At 43.1% G+C, this 18,973-nt stretch overlaps 1 protein-coding gene across 1 annotated transcript in view; it reads left to right on the top strand.

The window, feature by feature from the left end:
- The first annotated feature begins 700 nt into the window (after nt 1-700).
- MGAT4D (MGAT4 family member D) overlaps nt 701-18,973 on the top strand; it is a 242,233-nt gene continuing 223,960 nt past the window's right edge. Inside the window, exons 1-2 of the mRNA XM_073604110.1 lie at nt 701-2,013; nt 2,054-2,181. Of these exons, the coding sequence (XP_073460211.1) occupies nt 2,091-2,181 (91 nt within the window). The 5' untranslated portion in view covers nt 701-2,013; nt 2,054-2,090. The remainder of the gene's footprint in view (nt 2,014-2,053; nt 2,182-18,973) is intronic.

Raw genomic sequence — 18,973 nt, 5'->3', positions numbered from 1 at the left:
ATGCACCTGACATGACCAGGATAGATCTAGGCTGTAGAACAGTTAGCCATGTTTATGGAATACAATCAGAAGGCCTGTATACAGGAGAAGACACATAGGAAGTGGGGAGTCATGTCTGGTGGCATTCTAATGGGCCGTACACACGGTCCGAATATTGTACGAAAACGGTCGTCCGAGGAAGGATCGTACGATATTCGGATCGTGAGTACACTACTTTCGACAGCCGATCACGACCGTTCATCCGATATTATTCGATCGGACACGAATATTTTGCTCGTACGATTCCAGATCGTACGATTTTCGTTTAGTCAGTATAGTCGTCGTCCGAAAATACAATACAAATACATTACAACGCATGACATCACTTTGGATTTTTTTGTCTGTCGTATGAGAATTTAGCTATTCAATTGCTACTTGCGACTATTTAAGCGAGAATGGTCGTACGATATTCGGAACGTGTGTACGAGGCATAAGGGAAGTTTGCTAAGAATAGAGCAATTTTTTCAGTGAAACCAATCAGCTTGTAGCTCTCATTGCTAACGCTTGAATGTACAAGCTGAAGTTAGAAGCTGATTGGTCAGTACACACACACACAGTTACTCCAGTTGTAATCGATCGCCCTCGTTGTGTGTGGGCGGGCTCTGTCCTCACCTGCTGCCAGGCTGGATGTGTGAAGCGCACAGAGCACTCAGTATTCACTCACCTCCTTCCACCACTGACAAGGGAGGAAGTGAGGGAGGGGCCGGCCTCCAGTCATAGAGGGTGATGAGAGCACCGAATACAACGAGCACACAGCACTACGGGAGGAGAAGGAGGAAGGCAGCGCGGGACCGACTACCTGCCCAAACTAATACCATCCCCGCCGTCTCTTCAGGACTTCTTATTAGTCTGTGATAAGGAAGGACGTGTAATAACGTCACTCAGCCAACGGACGGCTGGAGGCACCGGCGGTATACATAGACCGGCTCAGGACTCTGTATTGAGACTCCACCTGTGATATACATAGACCGGCTCAGGACTCTGTATTGAGACTCCACCTGTGATATACATAGACCGGCTCAGGACTCTGTATTGAGACTCCACCTGTGATATATATAGACCGGTTCAGGACTCCGTATTGGGACACCACCTGTGATATACATAGACCGGCTCAGGACTCCACCTGTGATATACATAGACCGGCTCAGGACTCTGTATTGAGACTCCACCTGTGATATATATAGACCGGTTCAGGACTCCGTATTGGGACACCACCTGTGATATACATAGACCGGCTCAGGACTCCACCTGTGATATACATAGACCGGCTCAGGACTCCACCTGTGATATACATAGACCGGCTCAGGACTCTGTATTGAGACTCCACCTGTGATATATATAGACCGGTTCAGGACTCTGTATTGGGACTCCACCTGTGATATACATAGACCGGCTCAGGACTCCACCTGTGATATACATAGACCGGCTCAGGACTCCACCTGTGATATACATAGACCGGCTCAGGACTCTGTATTGGGACTCCACCTATGATATATATAGACCGGTTCAGGACTCTGTATTGGGACTCCACCTGTAATATACATAGACTGGCTCAGGACTCCACCTGTGATATACATAGACCAACTCAGGACCCTGTATTGGGACTCCACCTGGAATAGACCTGCTCAGGACTCTGTATTGGGACTTCACCTGGGATAGACCTGCTCAGGACCCTGTATTGAGACTTCACCTGGGATAGACCTGCTCAGGACCCTGTATTGAGACTCCACCTGGGATAGACCTGCTCAGGACTCTGTATTGGGACTTCACCTGGGATAGACCTGGCTCAGGACCCTGTATTGAGACTTCACCTGGGATAGACCTGGCTCAGGACCCTGTATTGAGACTTCACCTGGGATAGACCTGGCTCAGGACCCTGTATTGAGACTTCACCTGGGATAGACCTGGCTCAGGACTCTGTATTGAGACTCCACCTGGGATAGACTGGCTCAGGACCCTGTATTGAGACTCCACCTGGGATAGACTGGCTCAGGACCCTGTATTGAGACTCCACTTGAGATCTATAGCAGCTGGGGGAGTTGCTATGTGAGATGAGGTGCAGGAATGGCAGTCTGGTGACCGTCGTGTGTTTGGCTGCTTTTTTCTCCTTGTCGTGGTACACAACATGGTACAGAGACAAAGGTAAGACTACACCTGGAGAGAGCTTACATCTACTCTGCATGGAGGGCAATTTGGGGGGGAGCAAGGGGAGTCAATAAGTATGATGACCGTCCAAGAGTGATGAGGAGAGTCCAACATATTGGGGGGGGGGCGCGAGGAGAGTCCAACATATTGGGAGGGGGGCGCGAGGAGAGTCCAACATATTGGGGGGGGCGCGAGGAGAGTCCAACATATTGGGGGGGGGGGGGCGCGAGGAGAGTCCAACATATTGGGGGGGGGGGGCGCGAGGAGAGTCCAACATATTGGGGGGGGCGCGAGGAGAGTCCAACATATTGGGGAGTAGCAATTTTTGCAGCACGTTCCCACACACAGATTGCGGGTACAGCAGCCTATTCATTTGAATGGGCTACTGTACCCATGAGAAACACAGGAAAACCTTTATTTGAAATTGCACTGCACTGAATCACATGGTGTTGCAGTCCCATGCGGTTTAGTGTGTGCAAAATTGTGCCATGGTTATTTATGCATACCTCTTAGGAGTTAATGGCACCCTTGTGTGTCAGTCTAAAAGCAGTGTGTTTTGCCTGCGGGTTGGAAATGCATGCGCTTTTGCGTGCTCGACCTGTACAAACGTGAACCTAGGCTAGAAGCTGAAGTCCAGGTATGGATTTTATTAGGTAGTTATGTTGGTCCAGCTTGGTGCAATGTAAGTATCCATATGCCCTGCCTGCAGGATTGCTATGTAAGCTGAGAATCACTGTTGTAGTCGCCGCTTCTACACTGATCGCCGCTGTCTTTGGTTCCTGTGATGAGCGGATGCCCTGCTACAGAGTGACCACTCATTTGGAATGGTTGCCACTCACAGAACAGCACTTTTCTCAAAAGGGCAGTGATGTCACAATCTCCACCTTGTCCAATCAGAGAACACCTTGTATTCGCTAAGAAGTATGCAAAGTGTTTTGTGAATGGCACCACCTATTAGGCTTAATGTACACGGAACGTTTTTACAACCTCTCCTCATGATTTAACTTGACAGATAGTAATCCACGTTTAAAACGTCCGTTTTGCTGCATTTACATGCCGCATTTTGCGTTTAGAAGCGTTTGAAAAATAAAAATATATGTATTTTTTTCAAAATGGACAAAAAAGAAAAACGCCTGTAAACAAAACGCAGTTAAACCCGAGTTACCGCATTTAGCGTTGGAAACTTTATCTGAACTCTTTTTTTTTTTTTTTTTTTTTTTTTTTACACATGGAAAATACAGACCTTTCAAATAACAAGTTTGGGGTATGCCTCAGACTGTGTTCACACTATAACAGCATGTGAGCAAATAGCAGCTACTGATTTGCCCACTGTTCTGTCAATCAAAATTAGGGCAGACCCGATGGGGAACTAGTCTGTTCCCATCAGGCCCCGCCCACCACAGTACGAAACTCCTTGGCCATGTGCCTGTCAGTGTGATGAGCGCAGTGCTCGGGGAAGGGAGCTCCCTGAGGAAGTGTACAGTATAGACACCCTCAGTCTCAGGACTAGACTCTGACAGATTCATGAACTTGTCAATGTGATGAGCGCAGTGCCCGGGAAGGGAGCTCCCTTGGTAAAAATGTTGGTAAAATGCGGTGATAAGCATTTTGAATGGCACCCCACTGCCCCTGCATTGTGGCACACTGTATACTGCTAGCGTTTGGTTTACAAAATAGGGTCCTGTACAATTCTGGACATGCTGAGATGCATTGGAACATTATACATTACTGGAATGCTATTTGTAAACCCAAAACCAAAAATGTTATATTGCAGCTTTCCAATCCTTGGTGTGACAGCTGCAGTCGTGGTGTGTTCCTATCTATCTATCTATCTTCAAAAAAGCATGTCAGGATTCTTTCTGACAAGTGCAGAGAGTTCTCACAGCTGGGAAAGAAAAAAAAATCTGGGAAACTTAGTTCTTTTTAAAAGAACTCTGTGTGTAAATGAAGGAAGTTAACCATTTAACGACCAAACCTTTTCTGACATTTGATTACAAGTAAAAAACATAATTTTCTGCTAGAAAATTAACTGAAACACCCAAACATGAGAGATATATATATATATATAATTTAGCAGAGACCCTATAGAATAAACTGGTGGTTGTTGCAATATTTTATGTCGCACCGTATTTGCGCAGCGGTCTTTCAAACGCAATTTTTTTTTTTTTTTAGAAAAAATACACTTTAATGCAAAACAGTAAAGTTTAGACCAATTTTTTTGTATAATATGAAAGATGTTACACCGTAAGAATCGTAATCTTTATTCTGTACAGTGTGTATGTGTGTGTGTGTGTGTGTATATATATATATATATATATATATATATATATATATATATATATATATATATATAATCTCTATCGAATAAAATGGAGATCATTGCAGTATTTTATGTCTTACAAACGCAATTTTTTTTTTTTTTTTTGGGAAAAAATACATTTTTTTTTTAATAATTAAAAAAAAAAAATTAAATGTAAAGTTAGCCCAATTTTTTTTTTTTTTGTGTATAATGTGAAAGATGATGTTACGCCGAGTAGATACCTAACATTGTGTGTTTAATTGCGCGCTTGTGGGATGGCGACAAAATACAGTACTTAAAAATCTCCATAGGTCGACGCTTTAAAAATTTTTACAGGTTACATATTTAGAGTTGCAACTATTAAGAAACAATCCAGGCAATGGGGAAAAAACTCTAGCTGATATGATGAAAGCTGAATTCCTATATATAACCAATCCAAATGATGATACAAAAAAAGAATGGCTTCATAGCCAACTGCACTATGCAGCAGTGGCTAAGAAAAAGGCAGAAAATAAGATTATTTTTTTTTTTTTCTACAACAACCATATTTTGAGGAGGGAGAGGGGACAGGACATTTATTGGCAACTATTGTAAAAGCACAATGGTCGGCATCATATATAACTGAATTATAATCATCATCCTCAAATAAGAGGGCTGATACGACTCCAGAGACATTGGAGCTATTTGGGGAATGTTATCAGGCACTCTACAAGTGTAGGGTATCCTACTCGGAGGAGTCCCTGGATAGATTCTTCGACACTATAGATCTGCCAAGCATTTCAAATGATGAAAGGGTAGCTTTGGAAGGCCCGTTAACATTGGACAAGCTAAGAAATGCAGCATCCAACCTACCTAATAATAAAGCACCAGGACCAGATGGCCTTCCAGGGGAAATATATAAAAAGTATGGGGATGTATTGTTACCTGAACTGCTCGATGTCTTCTAATTATGACATGGAGGTGGGTTCATTAACCCTTCTATGAATGAAGTAGTAATTATTGTTTTATTGAAACCAGATAAGGACCCAAGTAACCCTGATTCATATCGTCCAATATCTTTGTTAACATCAGATATTAAGTTGTTGGCAAAGACATTGGCGACTAGACTATCAAGTTGTATTTCAAAACGAATCCATTGTGACCAATCGGGCTTTATTCCTAATAGATCCACAGCAAATAATATCCGATGGCTATTCCTAAATTTACAACTCCCAACAGATAACATGGGAAATAGAGCCATAATGTCACTCGATGCGGCTAAAGCATTCGACCAGTATAGAGTGGGTCTTTTTGTGGAAATGCTTAAAAGGCTATGGGTTTGGCCTCGGATTTATTAAATGGATACAACTTTTGTATGACTCCCCAAGTTCAAGGGTACAGGTGAATGGATGTGTATCGGCCCCTTTTTCGCTGTCCAGAGGGACGAGGCAGGGATGTCCTTTTATCCCCGCTTCTTTTTGCTCTGGCCGTTGAACCGCTGGTGGAAGCTATTCGCTCCTCTACAAATATTGTGGGATTTCGTAAATCTATAGGTGAAGATAAGATGGCACTCTATGCGGACGATACTCTAGTGTTTCTGGCGGATACGGGCCCATCCCTGTCTGCAGCTATGTCCTTAATAGACCTATATGGATCCTTCTCAGTATTCAATATCAACTGGGATAAATCTGTAGTGCTGTTTGTGGATCCTGTGTAGGGCTGCAACTAACGATTATTTTCATAATCGATTAGTTGGCCGATTATTGTTAAGATTAATCGATTATTCGGTTAATAACCCTAAAAAAAAAAAGTGTGGTGTATAATTTAGTTGATGTGTACAGTTTTAAAAAAAGGTAATTTATTCTTAAATATCTCTATGCAGTGGTAAATATAAATAACCAACTATATGGTTAGGGAGCAAAATATCGAATCCACTCTGAGAATAACAGACAGAAGAGATATACTGTATATACTATTAAAGGGTGAATCTGGTAAATATCAGACTCAGTGATCAATTTTTTTTTATTAAAAACAAAAACAATGTCTTCCTTCAAAAAAAAGATTTTTCGTCTGAATATTCTCGTCTGAAAACTGATTCGTGTGGCCAGCATAAGGCTCAGTACACACCTATGCAGTTTGCTTTTCATCTGTTTCTGCAGTGCTTTCTGCTGTGCGTTTTGATTTTTGTGCACGTAATTTTGCTGCGATTTGCGTTTTTGCATTTTTTTGGCCAATTTGTTGTTGGGCAGATTAAAAAACACATATTGCTGCAAAAACGCATTACGGTGTCCTTTTATGAAAGTGCGGTAAAATACCGCTTTTCAGTTCTCAGGCATTCTCAGAGGAGATCGCTCTCCTCTGAGTGCCTGTTTATGAAAGTGTGTAGATCGCTTCTCATGTTGAGTTGAGGAGCGATCTACAAACGCCGGGAACTCCTGAGAACGGCTCCTCTCACTGTAATCTCGTGTGATATAGCGGGATTACAGTATGAGGAACCATAAAATACAAAAGTTTAACACAAATCAGCACACATTATTCCCCAACATATTAATAAAATAATAAAGATAAATTCCCCCTACACAATATACATTAACCTAATTATAAAAAAAACATTGTTTTTATCAATATTTAAAGATCATACATGTTCCTATTTAAATGTGAATGGTGTATAGTAAATGAATGTAATGCACATATGTAATGCAGCTATACACCATTCATATAAATGCAAAATACATTTATAATCATTAAAAAAATAATTTTAATAAAGTATACAAGTATAAATATTTATTAATAAATTAAAATAAAATATATTTCATTATAGATAAACATAAAAATTGATAAACTGGTGCGATGCGAGAACACTGCGAATCCACTGCGGGTTCCCGCATCGCACCGACTCGCATGTCAGTTCACACTGCCATATGCGAATCGCTGGGGAGTGTCAATACATTGTTAAGGACACCCCCAGATCAGCTTGCATATCGCAGTGCGAACTGACAGTTCGGACATGAATCGGATCGCATATGTGTGAACACACATGCGATCCGATTCTGGTCCGAACAGAAAAAAGGGTCCTGTGCGTGTTTGCACCGAATGCGGTGCGATATCAGCCATACTATCTGTACAGCTGATATCGCACCGCACAGACATCGCATGTAATGTGAATGGCAGTGTGCTGCAAATAACATGCGATGCCTGTGCGATGTCCGGCATCGCACAAGTGTGAACTGGGCCTAAAAGTTAACACCCCCAAATCAGTTCGCATATCGCAGTGCGATCTGCAAACTCGGACAGTAATCGAATCGCATGGGTGTGAACACCCATGCAATCCGATTCTGCTGTGGACCAAAAAAAGGGTCCTGTAGGAGTTTGGTCCGAGGGCAATGCAAATTTAGCAATACTATCTGTATGGCTGAAATCGCATCGCACAGAGATCGGATGTGATTTTGCACTGCGGTGCGAATCACATCCGATCTCGGACACCGCAGCAGTGGGAACTGGCCCTAAATCATATTGCATTTGCACCAAAATGGTACAGGACCCTTTATTTGGTCCGCACTGGAATCGGATCGCATGGGTGTGAACACCCATGCGATCCGATTCCTGCACCATTACATAGTTCGCACTGCGATCTGTGAAATGATCTGGGGGTGTCATTAACTTTACATTGATACCTGCAGTGGTGCGCAGATGTCAATGTAGGTGCGATGTGAAAACCCGCACAGGAATCACGCTGGTTCACGCATCGCACAAGTGTGAACCCAGCCAGAGACGTGAACATCTAAAAAAAAATATATATATATCTATATATAGATACATATATATAGCTATATATGTATGTATGTATGTATGTGTGTGTGTGTGTGTGTGTGTGTGTGTGTGTGTGTATATATATATATATATACACACTATAAATTCCTATCCTGCTGGTTTTGGGGTGTGTAATGGTGGGGAAGGTGTGCTCTGACTGTTTGGTGAAAGAAAGAAGTCAAAAGACTTCTTTCTTTCTCCAGAATATCAGCCAGTTTCAGGCTTCTCACTCTGACTTCTGAAATGGTGAATCAGAAAGTGAGAATTCTGTCACAGATCGCCAGTGAGGTGTGGAGATCGCACCTTCATAAACTGGCCGTTTCTGTGAATTCTCACTGCGCTGAGATAATCAGCGGAGAACATGTTCTCCGCTGATTATCTCAGTTTCATAAACTGGTAAAGCGCTGAGATCAGCGGTGAGACTCGGGATCGCCGCTGATCTCAGTTTCATAAAAGGACACCTACATGCTTTTCTGCAGCTTCTCTATTGAAGTATATTGAACCAAAAAAGCACTGTTTTGTGTGAACGTGTCCCATAGGAAACCATGTGAATGAACTGTAGTGCGTTTCTGCAAAAAGCACCAAAAAACACATAGATGTGAACCAGGTCTAAGACGTTTAGTAACATAATGGGGTGGAAAAAAACTAAAATGAGCCCTTTTATAGTACAAAAAATGCAGATAATCACTACTGTAAGGGGTTCATTTTTTTTTTTTTTGTGAAAGTAATATTTACAGTAGCGATTATTTGCTTTTTTTTTTTTTTAACCCCATTATGTTACTGGCCGATTAATCGATTATGAAAGTAGTAATTGATTAATTTCATAATCGATTAGTTGTCGATTAATCGATTAGTTGTTTCAGCCCTAATCCTGTGCATGTGGGACATCCATGCCAGACTCCTCAGTTGGCCTTGGCTACATCATTTAAATATTTGGGAGTGGTAATTACACCGAATCTTATAGAATATACAGATAGAAATATACTCCCTCTTATTGCTAAATTTAGACAACAGCGTAAAACGTGGAGTAAATTTCCACTGTCTATGGTGGGGAGAGCGAATTTGGTGAAAATGGTATTGATGCCCCAGATGCTATATGTATTGCATAATTGTCCCATATGGTTGACGTTATGATTATTTAGGACTATTTTATTTTTTTTATTTTTTATTTCAGGTACTTATATAGCGCCGTCAATTTACGCAGTGCTTTACATATACATTGTACATTCGCATCAGTCCCTACCCTCAAGGAGCTTACAATCTAAGGTCCCTAAATCACATTCATACATATTAGGGACAATTTAGACAGGATCCAATTAACCTACCAGCATGTCTTTGGAGTGTTGGAGGAAACCGGAGTACCCGGAGGAAACCCACGCAGGCACAGGGAAAACATGCAAACTCCAGGCAGGTAGTGTCGTGGTTGGGATTCGAACCAGCGACCTTTCTTACTGCTAGGTGAGAGTGCTACCACTACACCACTGTGCCGCCCAATTGATTCGGTCTTTAGGGATTTTGTGTGGAAGGGTGGAAAACCTAGAATTTTGATTAGAAATATTACAACAGCCCGTAGATGGGGGGGGGGGGGGGGGATTGCGATACCAAATGCGAGATTATACTTTATTGCATTACAACTACAACATTGGCATGGTTTTGAGGTAGTGTGGACATGGAAGACCCTACACAGAAGATAATAGCATCCCAATTTAAAAAATATCCTTTAGTTCAACTAATAGTAGCTCACCATTTTTATAATAAAGATTCCCTACTTTCTACTTAATCCACAGGATGTGGGTATCAGTGCAAAATATCACTCAACATAGAGGGTATACGAAACATATGCCCATGTCGGATAACTTTTATCTCTATGAATTGAATAGACCCTCTGAATTTTCAGATTGGAAAAAGACGGGCCTAATATCTTTGCACCAGTTATATGAAGGGGATGTTTTACTTCCTTTTAATATATTAAAGGACCGCTATCAGTTAACGAATAATAACTTCTATCAATATCTTCAAATATGTCATGCATTACAAATTCAAAGCTCAAAAATCAAATTACAGTTATTCAATAACACTCTAAAATACTAACAAAGGCAACCTCTGCTGCCTGCACGAAACGAGGATTAATAGGAGATCTTTATTCCAACTTATAAATATTAGAGAATACTGAAAAACATAAAAATAGTTTTTTGTTCGATGGCAAGGTGACAGAAGATTTAGATGAGGTGGACTGGACACAAGCCCTGGAAACACTTCCCAGGATATCTCTCATGCCCTCTCAAAGGCTATCTCAGCTTTTTATTATACATAGGGCTCATTATACCCCACAAAAACTCCATGCTTGGGGGGGAAAAAAACACAACACCGATATGCCCGCGATGCTTTCTAGTTAATGGCTCTTTTCTCCACATGCTCTGGCGATGTCCAAAGTTCCATTGTTACTGGGAAAAAATATTCATAACCTTAAACTTAATATGCTCCACTGAGATAACAGGGATGCCCAAACTTGCACTACTGGGAATAATACCTGATGGAGCATTTACCTGTAGAGATCAACACTATGTGGATAAGATCTCTATACTTAGCGTGTAAAGTTATTCTACAAAACATGGTTATCTGCTGATCCTCCAACCCATAAACAATGGGTTAAGAAATGTAACGCACTTAAAAGAGAAGAATTAAGGTATAAGCATAGAGGTACATCCCAAAGGTTTGGTAAAATATGGTCATGGTGGATAAGACCTAGTAACGGTTTATCTAGTAGACTAGTAGAGAGGAGCAAAGGTAATGGAGATAGATGGGAGTAAAGAACTGAGGTAGAAGGGTGTGGAGTAGATAAGAGAAGAAATTACTATGTAAAAGAAAGATGATAATCTGAATCTGCGTAGAGGAAGCCACCATAGTCTGATATTAAGGGAGCTTAATTTGATGGGTAAATTGTATTTATGCTCCTATTATTATGTTCTGATTATTATATGTTAAGTTACTTTAATATGAGAGGTGCAAGGTCTGTTTGGTTTGTGTTTTTTGTTTTGGTTTTTTTTGTGTGTGTGTGTGTGTGTGTGTGTGTGTGTGTGTGTGTGGTTTTTTTTTTTTTTTTTTTATATTACTTGATATTTAATGAATTAACTTGATATATTATTTCTATGTATAATTGTAAATAAAAAAAATATCGTACACAAAACATTGTAAACATCCCTTGTAATAGAAATAAGCAAGACAGGGCCTCTTTATTGCGAGATCTGGGGTCAAAAAGACCTCAGATCTCACATTTTACATTTAAAAGCAAAAAAATAAATAAATAGTTTGTTTTGCCTTTTAAGAGATGAAAAACATCATCCCTTTTAAGGCTGGAATGCGGAAGTGACGTCGGACGTTGCTCCGTTCCTTCAAGGTCAGTAGGGGCTATCTTTCTTCCTGCCCAGCAGGAAGGTCCGGTAAGCCCGGAGACGGGGAAGCGGAGGGGGGCACCTCTCCCGCCGCCTCAAGTGATCCTGTGGCGAATGCCACCGGGATCACTTTTATCAGAAAAATTGCCCACTGTATAAAAAAAAAAAATACTGGGATTACTGGGATTATTATTATTATTATTATTATTATTATTATTTATTTTTTAGGAGCCTGGAAAGCAATTGCACCAGTGGTCAGATCACAGGTGAAATGCAGGTCTCTTGCAGACTGCCAGTGTGGGCTTGCTGTCTGTACATCATACGGCCAGGCAGTTTCACAAAGACAGGAAGACACAATGAACTATCGCAGCGCTCAACAGTGCCCTGCTAGTTCATTGAAAACTACAAGCCGACAGCCGCAAAGAATGTAGGGACTGGTAGTTCCTTCATACGCAGAACTCTGTGAATGAATGACGCGGTCGTGTGTGAGGAGCCCTGCACGGCCGCACTGCGCACAGTATGGGGAACTTCTCCACACACTGCTGTCACAGGGGGAGAGAGCAGGGGGAACATGTTCCACCCTAAAAACAGATGGAACATATAACGTGCTCCCACTTTTTGAGATACGGCACTGCATTACTTTAACTGACAATTGCGTGGCCATGCAACGCCGTACATAAATTACATTCATGCCCCTCCTCCATTGCGTGGCCATTGCGTGGCCATGCAACGCCGTACATAAATTACATTCATGCCCCTCCTCCATTCCCCCCCCCTCCCCCCCCAAGTAGAGCTTTCTTTTGGTGGTATTTTATCACCACTGTGTTTTTATTTTTTGTGCTATAAACAACAAAGGCCAACAATTTTTGAAAAAAACAAAACAATATTTGTTACTCTGCTATAAAACATCCAATAAAAAAATTTAATTTGTTCAAACTGTGTGTGTATATGTGTGTATATAATATAATATATATATATATATATATATATATATATATATATATATAGGCATTTTTATTCATTTTTACTAGTACTGCGATATTGGGGCGGACCAGTGATACTAATACAGTGATCAGTGCTAAAAAAAAAATATTCACTGTACTAATGGCGCTGGCTGGGAAGGGGTTAAACATCTAGGGCGATCCAAGGGTTAGATGTGTGCCTAACCAATGTTTTGGCGTACAATGTGTGCTGCACTTACTAAGAGAAATTTATGGATTTTATTCCCTGCTTTGAGGGGAAAGAAAGTCGTCCATAACTTCCCCGCTGACAGGACAGAGGTCTGCCTTGTTTACATAGGCAGAGCTCTGTTCTGTGTGTCTTCCCAACGATCACTGGGTGCTGGCAGTCATTCATATAATCACAGCACAGCTGAGTTTCCAGCGGCCCTCACGCGCCCCCCCCCCCCCCCCCACCCGTAACTGCCCTATCACATACCTAGTACGTGATCTGGCAGAGCTGCCTTGCCGCAGTATATGTAAGTGATACGGACGGCAAGTGGTTAAGCTGCACAAAAGTGCATCTGTGTAAAAGGGCCTTTACTGGTCAATTCACCAGGTGAAAATAAAATAAGCCTATTAAAAAAAAAAAATGCAGCCACCACATCTAAGAATTATTAAGCTGCGATATAATAAATGTTTGTTTTTGGGTTTAATACAGCTTTAATCAGGAGTACTTTTGACCTTTTGAGAGGTGATAAACACCTGGCATACACTTACATAATATTTGGCATGCACCTGACATGGAAAAAGATAGATCTTGACTGTAAGACCGAGATCAACAGCCATTCTAAAATTAGCCAGGTTTACAGAACACCTGTGTACATTGAACTCCAGGAATAAACACATCCAAGTAGAAGATGCTTTGGCCCCTTTCACACGGTCGGACCGTTCAGGTCCACCTGTCAGTTTTGACGGCGGACCTGAACGGGCGCTCCATGCTAGCCTATGGAGTGACGAATGTCAGCGGTGACATGTCCGATCCGCTAAAAGCAGACGGATGCCTCTACGTTCAGATCCGTTGCTGGCGGATCGGATGAGATCTGATGAAAACGGACATGCTGTCTGTTTTCGTCCGATCTCTCCATAAGCAGCAGCGGCGCTTGACAAGCCCCTCCCCGCTCAGTGAGCAGAGAGGGACCTGTCATCCGCCAGCTCAGCGGAGATCAACTGAGAGATCTCCTGCTGAGCCGGTGGACCGAAGCGGACTCTGTGGAAGCGGATCTGCCTCGGGTGAAAGGGGCCATACTGTAGGAAGTGGGGTGTCATGAAGTCACTATCGGGGGGTACTAAGAATGGAGCTTGGGTAAACTCCAGGTATGGATTTCATTACATAGTTACTTTGGTACAGCTTGGAGCGATGTACGTATCCATATGCTATAGAGGGGGAACTGCTGTGGAAGCTAAGTAATTGCCGCCACTTCTACTCTGATTACTGCTGTCCTCAGGTCCTGTGCTGAGCGACTACTCACTTGGAATGGACGCCACTCACAAAACACCTTGCACATTTCTTAATGAATAAAAGGCGTTCTCTGGTTGGCCGAGGCGGAGATATGGGGCAATGTTATTACAATATCCACTTCATCCAGTCAGTTCTGGGAATGCAAAGGCTAGCAAAGGGCCACATCCGGCCCTCGGGCCGCAGTTTGGCGACCCCCTGATCTAGATGATGCAGTGTAAAATCGGCCAGCTGTAAGAGACTTTTAAAGAGGGAGAACTGGCCATAATGTACTGCAGGAATAGAGTGCAGGCAGGGGCTATACTACAAGATTTGAGGCCACAGATTACACAGTAGCAGTATCATTTTAAAGCGGGGGTCCACCTACATCAACCTAAAAAAAAAAAAAATATTAAAAGCCAGCAGCTACAAATACTGCAGCTGCTGACTTTTAATACATGGCCACTTACCTGTCCCAGGGTCCAGCGATGTCGGCAGGCGACGCCGAGAACCCGCTCGGTTCTCGGCAGCTGCCACCGCCATCCTAGGTGAGGGAATCAGGAAATGAAGCGTTGCGGCTTCACTTCCCAGTTCCCTACTGCACATGCGCGAGTCGCGCTGCGCATCGTAACTGGTCCCCGCTATCTCCTGGGAGCTGTGTGTTTCCCAGGAGACAGCGCAGAGGGACAGGAAGAGGCATAGACTCCCATGGGAGTCTATGCCGGAAGTGGGTGTAAATACCTGTCTTAGACAGGTATCTGCACCCCCCCCCCCCCCTGAAAGGTGCCAAATGTGACACCGGAGGGGGAGAGGGTTCCGAAAAGCGGAAGTTCCATTTTTGTGTGGAACTCCCCTTTAATGAGCAAGGCTAGACCCAAATTTGTTATAGCCATAGCACATAACTTGGGGTTGTACTACAGGAATTCAAATACTGTAGTGTAAAATTGGCCAGCAGCAGAGCACTTTTGAGCATGGATAGTAGGCCTAACTGGTGTATGCCTAACGTTTGTTTTATCGATGGGGGTGGGTGAAGTGAATGTGAGTGATTGTAATGTGAAGTGGTTTAGGTGCACACTGTTTTCTTTTCAATGATGCAGTGGCATTTAGCAAAAGTCATACAAGTCAATCCCCAATAAGGATGAGCTCAGGCGTGTTCGCAAGCCACACGTGCTGAGCCCGCCAGGAAGTCGGCACTGCACAGCGCTAATCATAAGCAGTGAGACATTTCCCGATCTCTGCAGCCGCACATCGGGACAATTACTCACTGCTTGTGATTAGTGTTGTGCAGTGCCGACTTCCTGGTGGGCTCGGCACGTGCGGCTTGCGAACACGCCTGAGCTCATCCTTCATACTCAAACATCATGAGAAAAATATTACCCATGCACTCACATGCAGTAATGCAGTACCAGAGGCTCTGTATGGTGAATAAGTGATCAGTCCTCCAAGTGTCATTGCTTAAAACAGTAGTAAACTTTAAGGCTCCATTTACACCTGAGCGTATCCATTTGCTGGAGTTTTTGCTTTTTTTTTTTTTAAAGCTTTTTTTGCAGCTTTTTACAATTTTTTTTTTTTTTTTTTTTGAAAACATTTTAAAAGTGTATTACAAGCGTTTTACAGCTTCAGGCATTTTTCTTTAGCCAATAGAAAGCACTAGGGGGAGGAGAGGGAGATGAAATTAGGGGTGGAGAGCTATTATTTGAGCGTTTTACAAGCGGTTTTCTGCTCACGTCAGGCATTTCTTTTGAAGTCTATGGGCCAAAAACGCTTGTAATGTGACAGAAAGAAGCTCATGTACTTTTGAGCTTCAGGCGTCAGAACGCTCATATGTGAACAGGGGCCATTGAAATGAATGGGATTTGGCTTGTTGGGCATTTTTGGAGCTTCAGAGCTCAGCGTTGTACAAGCTGAAAAATGCTCAAGTGTTGAACAGGGCCTAAACAAAAGGCATATTATACTAGTATGCATCTTACCTTGAAACGACTCACTCCTGCAGCATGCTGTCACCGTTGCAGAGGCATCCATCCTCACCCTATCTTCCTTCCAAGTTCGTGGGCTGTGGCAGCTTGAATGGCCGAGCCACGATGATGTCACTCCGTCATGGGAGTCACAGCCGCGGCACAGTGCTCTGAAGGAATGACACAGGTATGCCGTTCCTTCAGAGATGCACCGGTGACGTCACCAGCTGCTGCTTATTAGAAAATATCCTAAACCGTGCACGTTTTAGGAGATATTCATTTAACCTACAGGTAAACTTGCCTGTAGGTAAAAATCAAAAACAAAAGTTTACTTACACTTTAGAGTCAAACTAAATCCCCAATATACTTGCCTCCCACCTTCCAGGGATGCACCAGTTGCATTCTTGCAGGCCGCTGCCATCTTCTCTTTGGTGGTGTTCTTTCGGCCTCTTGATTGGCTGATGGGGATGACATTATTCCACGCATGCACACCGGAGTCAGTAATTTCAACACACTAGAAGTGTGCTAGGGATGCACACTGACCTGCACAAGTAGGCAGGTAAGTTTGTATTATTGCAGAAGAGACATGGCTTGTATCTAATGTAATAAAAAGCTGCCTGCTCGCAGTTTTACAAAACGTAGTTTTAATTCTACTTTAACTGCGCACCAAGTCCTCTTACTGTAAAATTCCTTCTTTGCAGATTACTGCCATTTAGGCAATTTTAGTTTAGTTTCAATGCTATACTGTTGGTAATGTGTTATTTTGTACTATGTGAGAGCCAGGGTATGCCCATACGGCTCTGTTTTGTATATTTCTAATTCAAAAACCAATAAATAGAAGCTAGAAAAAAAATCCTTCTCTGCAAGTGTTCCTGAAGCAGCCTATCTCAAATCTTGTTCTGCATGCCTTAGATCAGTGGTTCTCAACCTGGGGGTCAAATAACAATTTGCCAGGGGTCACCGAATCCTGGGCTGTTCCTGAAGCCCACACCGCTCTCCCAGCCTTCTCGTGGCTGCCCAGCAGGGCTGTCCCTGGAGCCTGTGGCCGCCCAGCTGGGCTGTTCCTGGAGGCCGCCCACTCAGCCTCTTCGCAGCCGCCCATTCAGTTCACGGCATGGCTGGGGGGCAGAGACTAGAGATCAGCTGACTGGTAAGGAATGTGAAGTGGGAGGGGCTGGAGGAGACCCTATCTCCTAAATTTCGGCATAGGTGTCACTGCTGCAAGACACCACAGAGCTGGAGACACAGTGAAGCCGGAGACACAGTGAATAACACTACCTGTGTTTAATGTTGCCATTAAAAGTACCCACTACAGTTCTCAGATCAGCAGATGACTTTGATCAAGAGCACCTAAGTTGGCTGATCAGAACTCCCCCCAGCACTGCCACTCACCCACCCCACCACCACCACCACCACCACCAAGGAGTAAGAGATGGAGAGGAACAAAGAAAAAGGGAGAGAAAGAACAATAAAGACAGCTAGAGAGAGGGATGGGAAAAAAAAACCCAAGACATTAGGATAGAGAGAGATAAAAGGGAAAGAAAGGAGAAAAAAGAGTAGTACATCCTAAAATGTACCATAAGGGGTTTTAATACTGTATGAGTGGAAGGGACTTGGGGAGCTCTAAATGTCCGTGGGTTAGGGGTGCAAATTACTTGTCTTCCCTTGGGTGCTGACAACCCACGCTATGAAAATTTTACTGTTAGGGTTCCCTACAACTTAGGAATTTTTATCAAGGGGTCACGGCCCTAGAAGGTTGAGAACCTCTGCCTTAGATGCATAATAACGCAGAGTTTTTCTGCAGTCGGAATATTGCCGATTATCTAGAAATACATTATTTACATATTGTGGTTTACTGGAAGAAATACATGTAGAGGGAGGTTGTGTAGCACAGAATAACTAGCAAGGCATTACAGTTTCATCTAGAGACCTTGTTAAAACAACTTCTGTTTTTATTATAGCAAAGGGAAAAGATAACATGAAGCACTGATCATCAACCTCAAATACATTAGGTACTGAAACAATTTTTACTTTTTCTGCCGTTTTGAAGTGATTTGTAAAGCTTTTGTTTTCTTTAAAATAACAAACCTGTTATACTTGCCTGCTTTGTGCAATGGTTTTGTACACAGTGGCCTTGGACCTCTTCTTGGGTCCCTCATCTTTTCAGTGGGCCCCCATAGGAAGGCGCCTTCTATGTGGACCGACCTGTCTGTACATGTGCGCAGACTTCTGTGGCTTAAGAATTGGTCAGCCAAGTTTCCTTGTAAGAAATTGTTGGCAGGGTTCCCCTTTAATGGAGAAGGTTTGGTGATGATTTGGACAAATGTTTCCAAAAGATTTCCGGAGGGAAGAGCTCTGTACTTCCTGTGAAGAGAAGGACCAGGCGTCCCTCGTTTAAAACCTCAGGGACTGCTTTCTCAGGTGTCTCAGCGCCAAGGCAGTTCCACTACCAACAGTGTTCTAGAGCCAGGGGCAAGCCCCAGGGCCAGAAGAAACCCTGGGTCCAAAACACTTCTAAACCCGCCACGAAGCCCTCCTTTTAAGGAGTATGCCCCCACTCTATCAGGTGGGGGGGGGGCTGCTTCACTTTGCGGATATTTGAATATTGAGGCCAGGGTGTTGATGGATCATGTCATCTCGGGATCTACCCTAGTGAATGCCAGGAAAGCGATCACTAGAAAAATCTGTTATAAGGTCTGGAAGACTTATTGCTTGGTGTGAAGCCAGAAAATGGCATCCTTGGAAATACATGATTGGGAGAATTCTGTCTTTTCTACAGTCGGCTGTGGAAATCAGATTGGCTTTGAGTACAATCAAGGGTCAGATTTTGGCCTTGTCGGTAGTCTTCCAAAGGCCTTTAGCCTCCCGTCCCCTGGTCCAAACACTTATGCAGGGGGCAACTCGTTTGCTTCCCCCCC

Source organism: Aquarana catesbeiana, linkage group LG01 (assembly GCF_042186555.1).
Source record: "Aquarana catesbeiana isolate 2022-GZ linkage group LG01, ASM4218655v1, whole genome shotgun sequence".
In the NCBI taxonomy this organism is placed as follows: Eukaryota; Metazoa; Chordata; class Amphibia; order Anura; family Ranidae; genus Aquarana; species Aquarana catesbeiana.
This window is presented reverse-complemented; position numbering and strand designations above follow the sequence as displayed.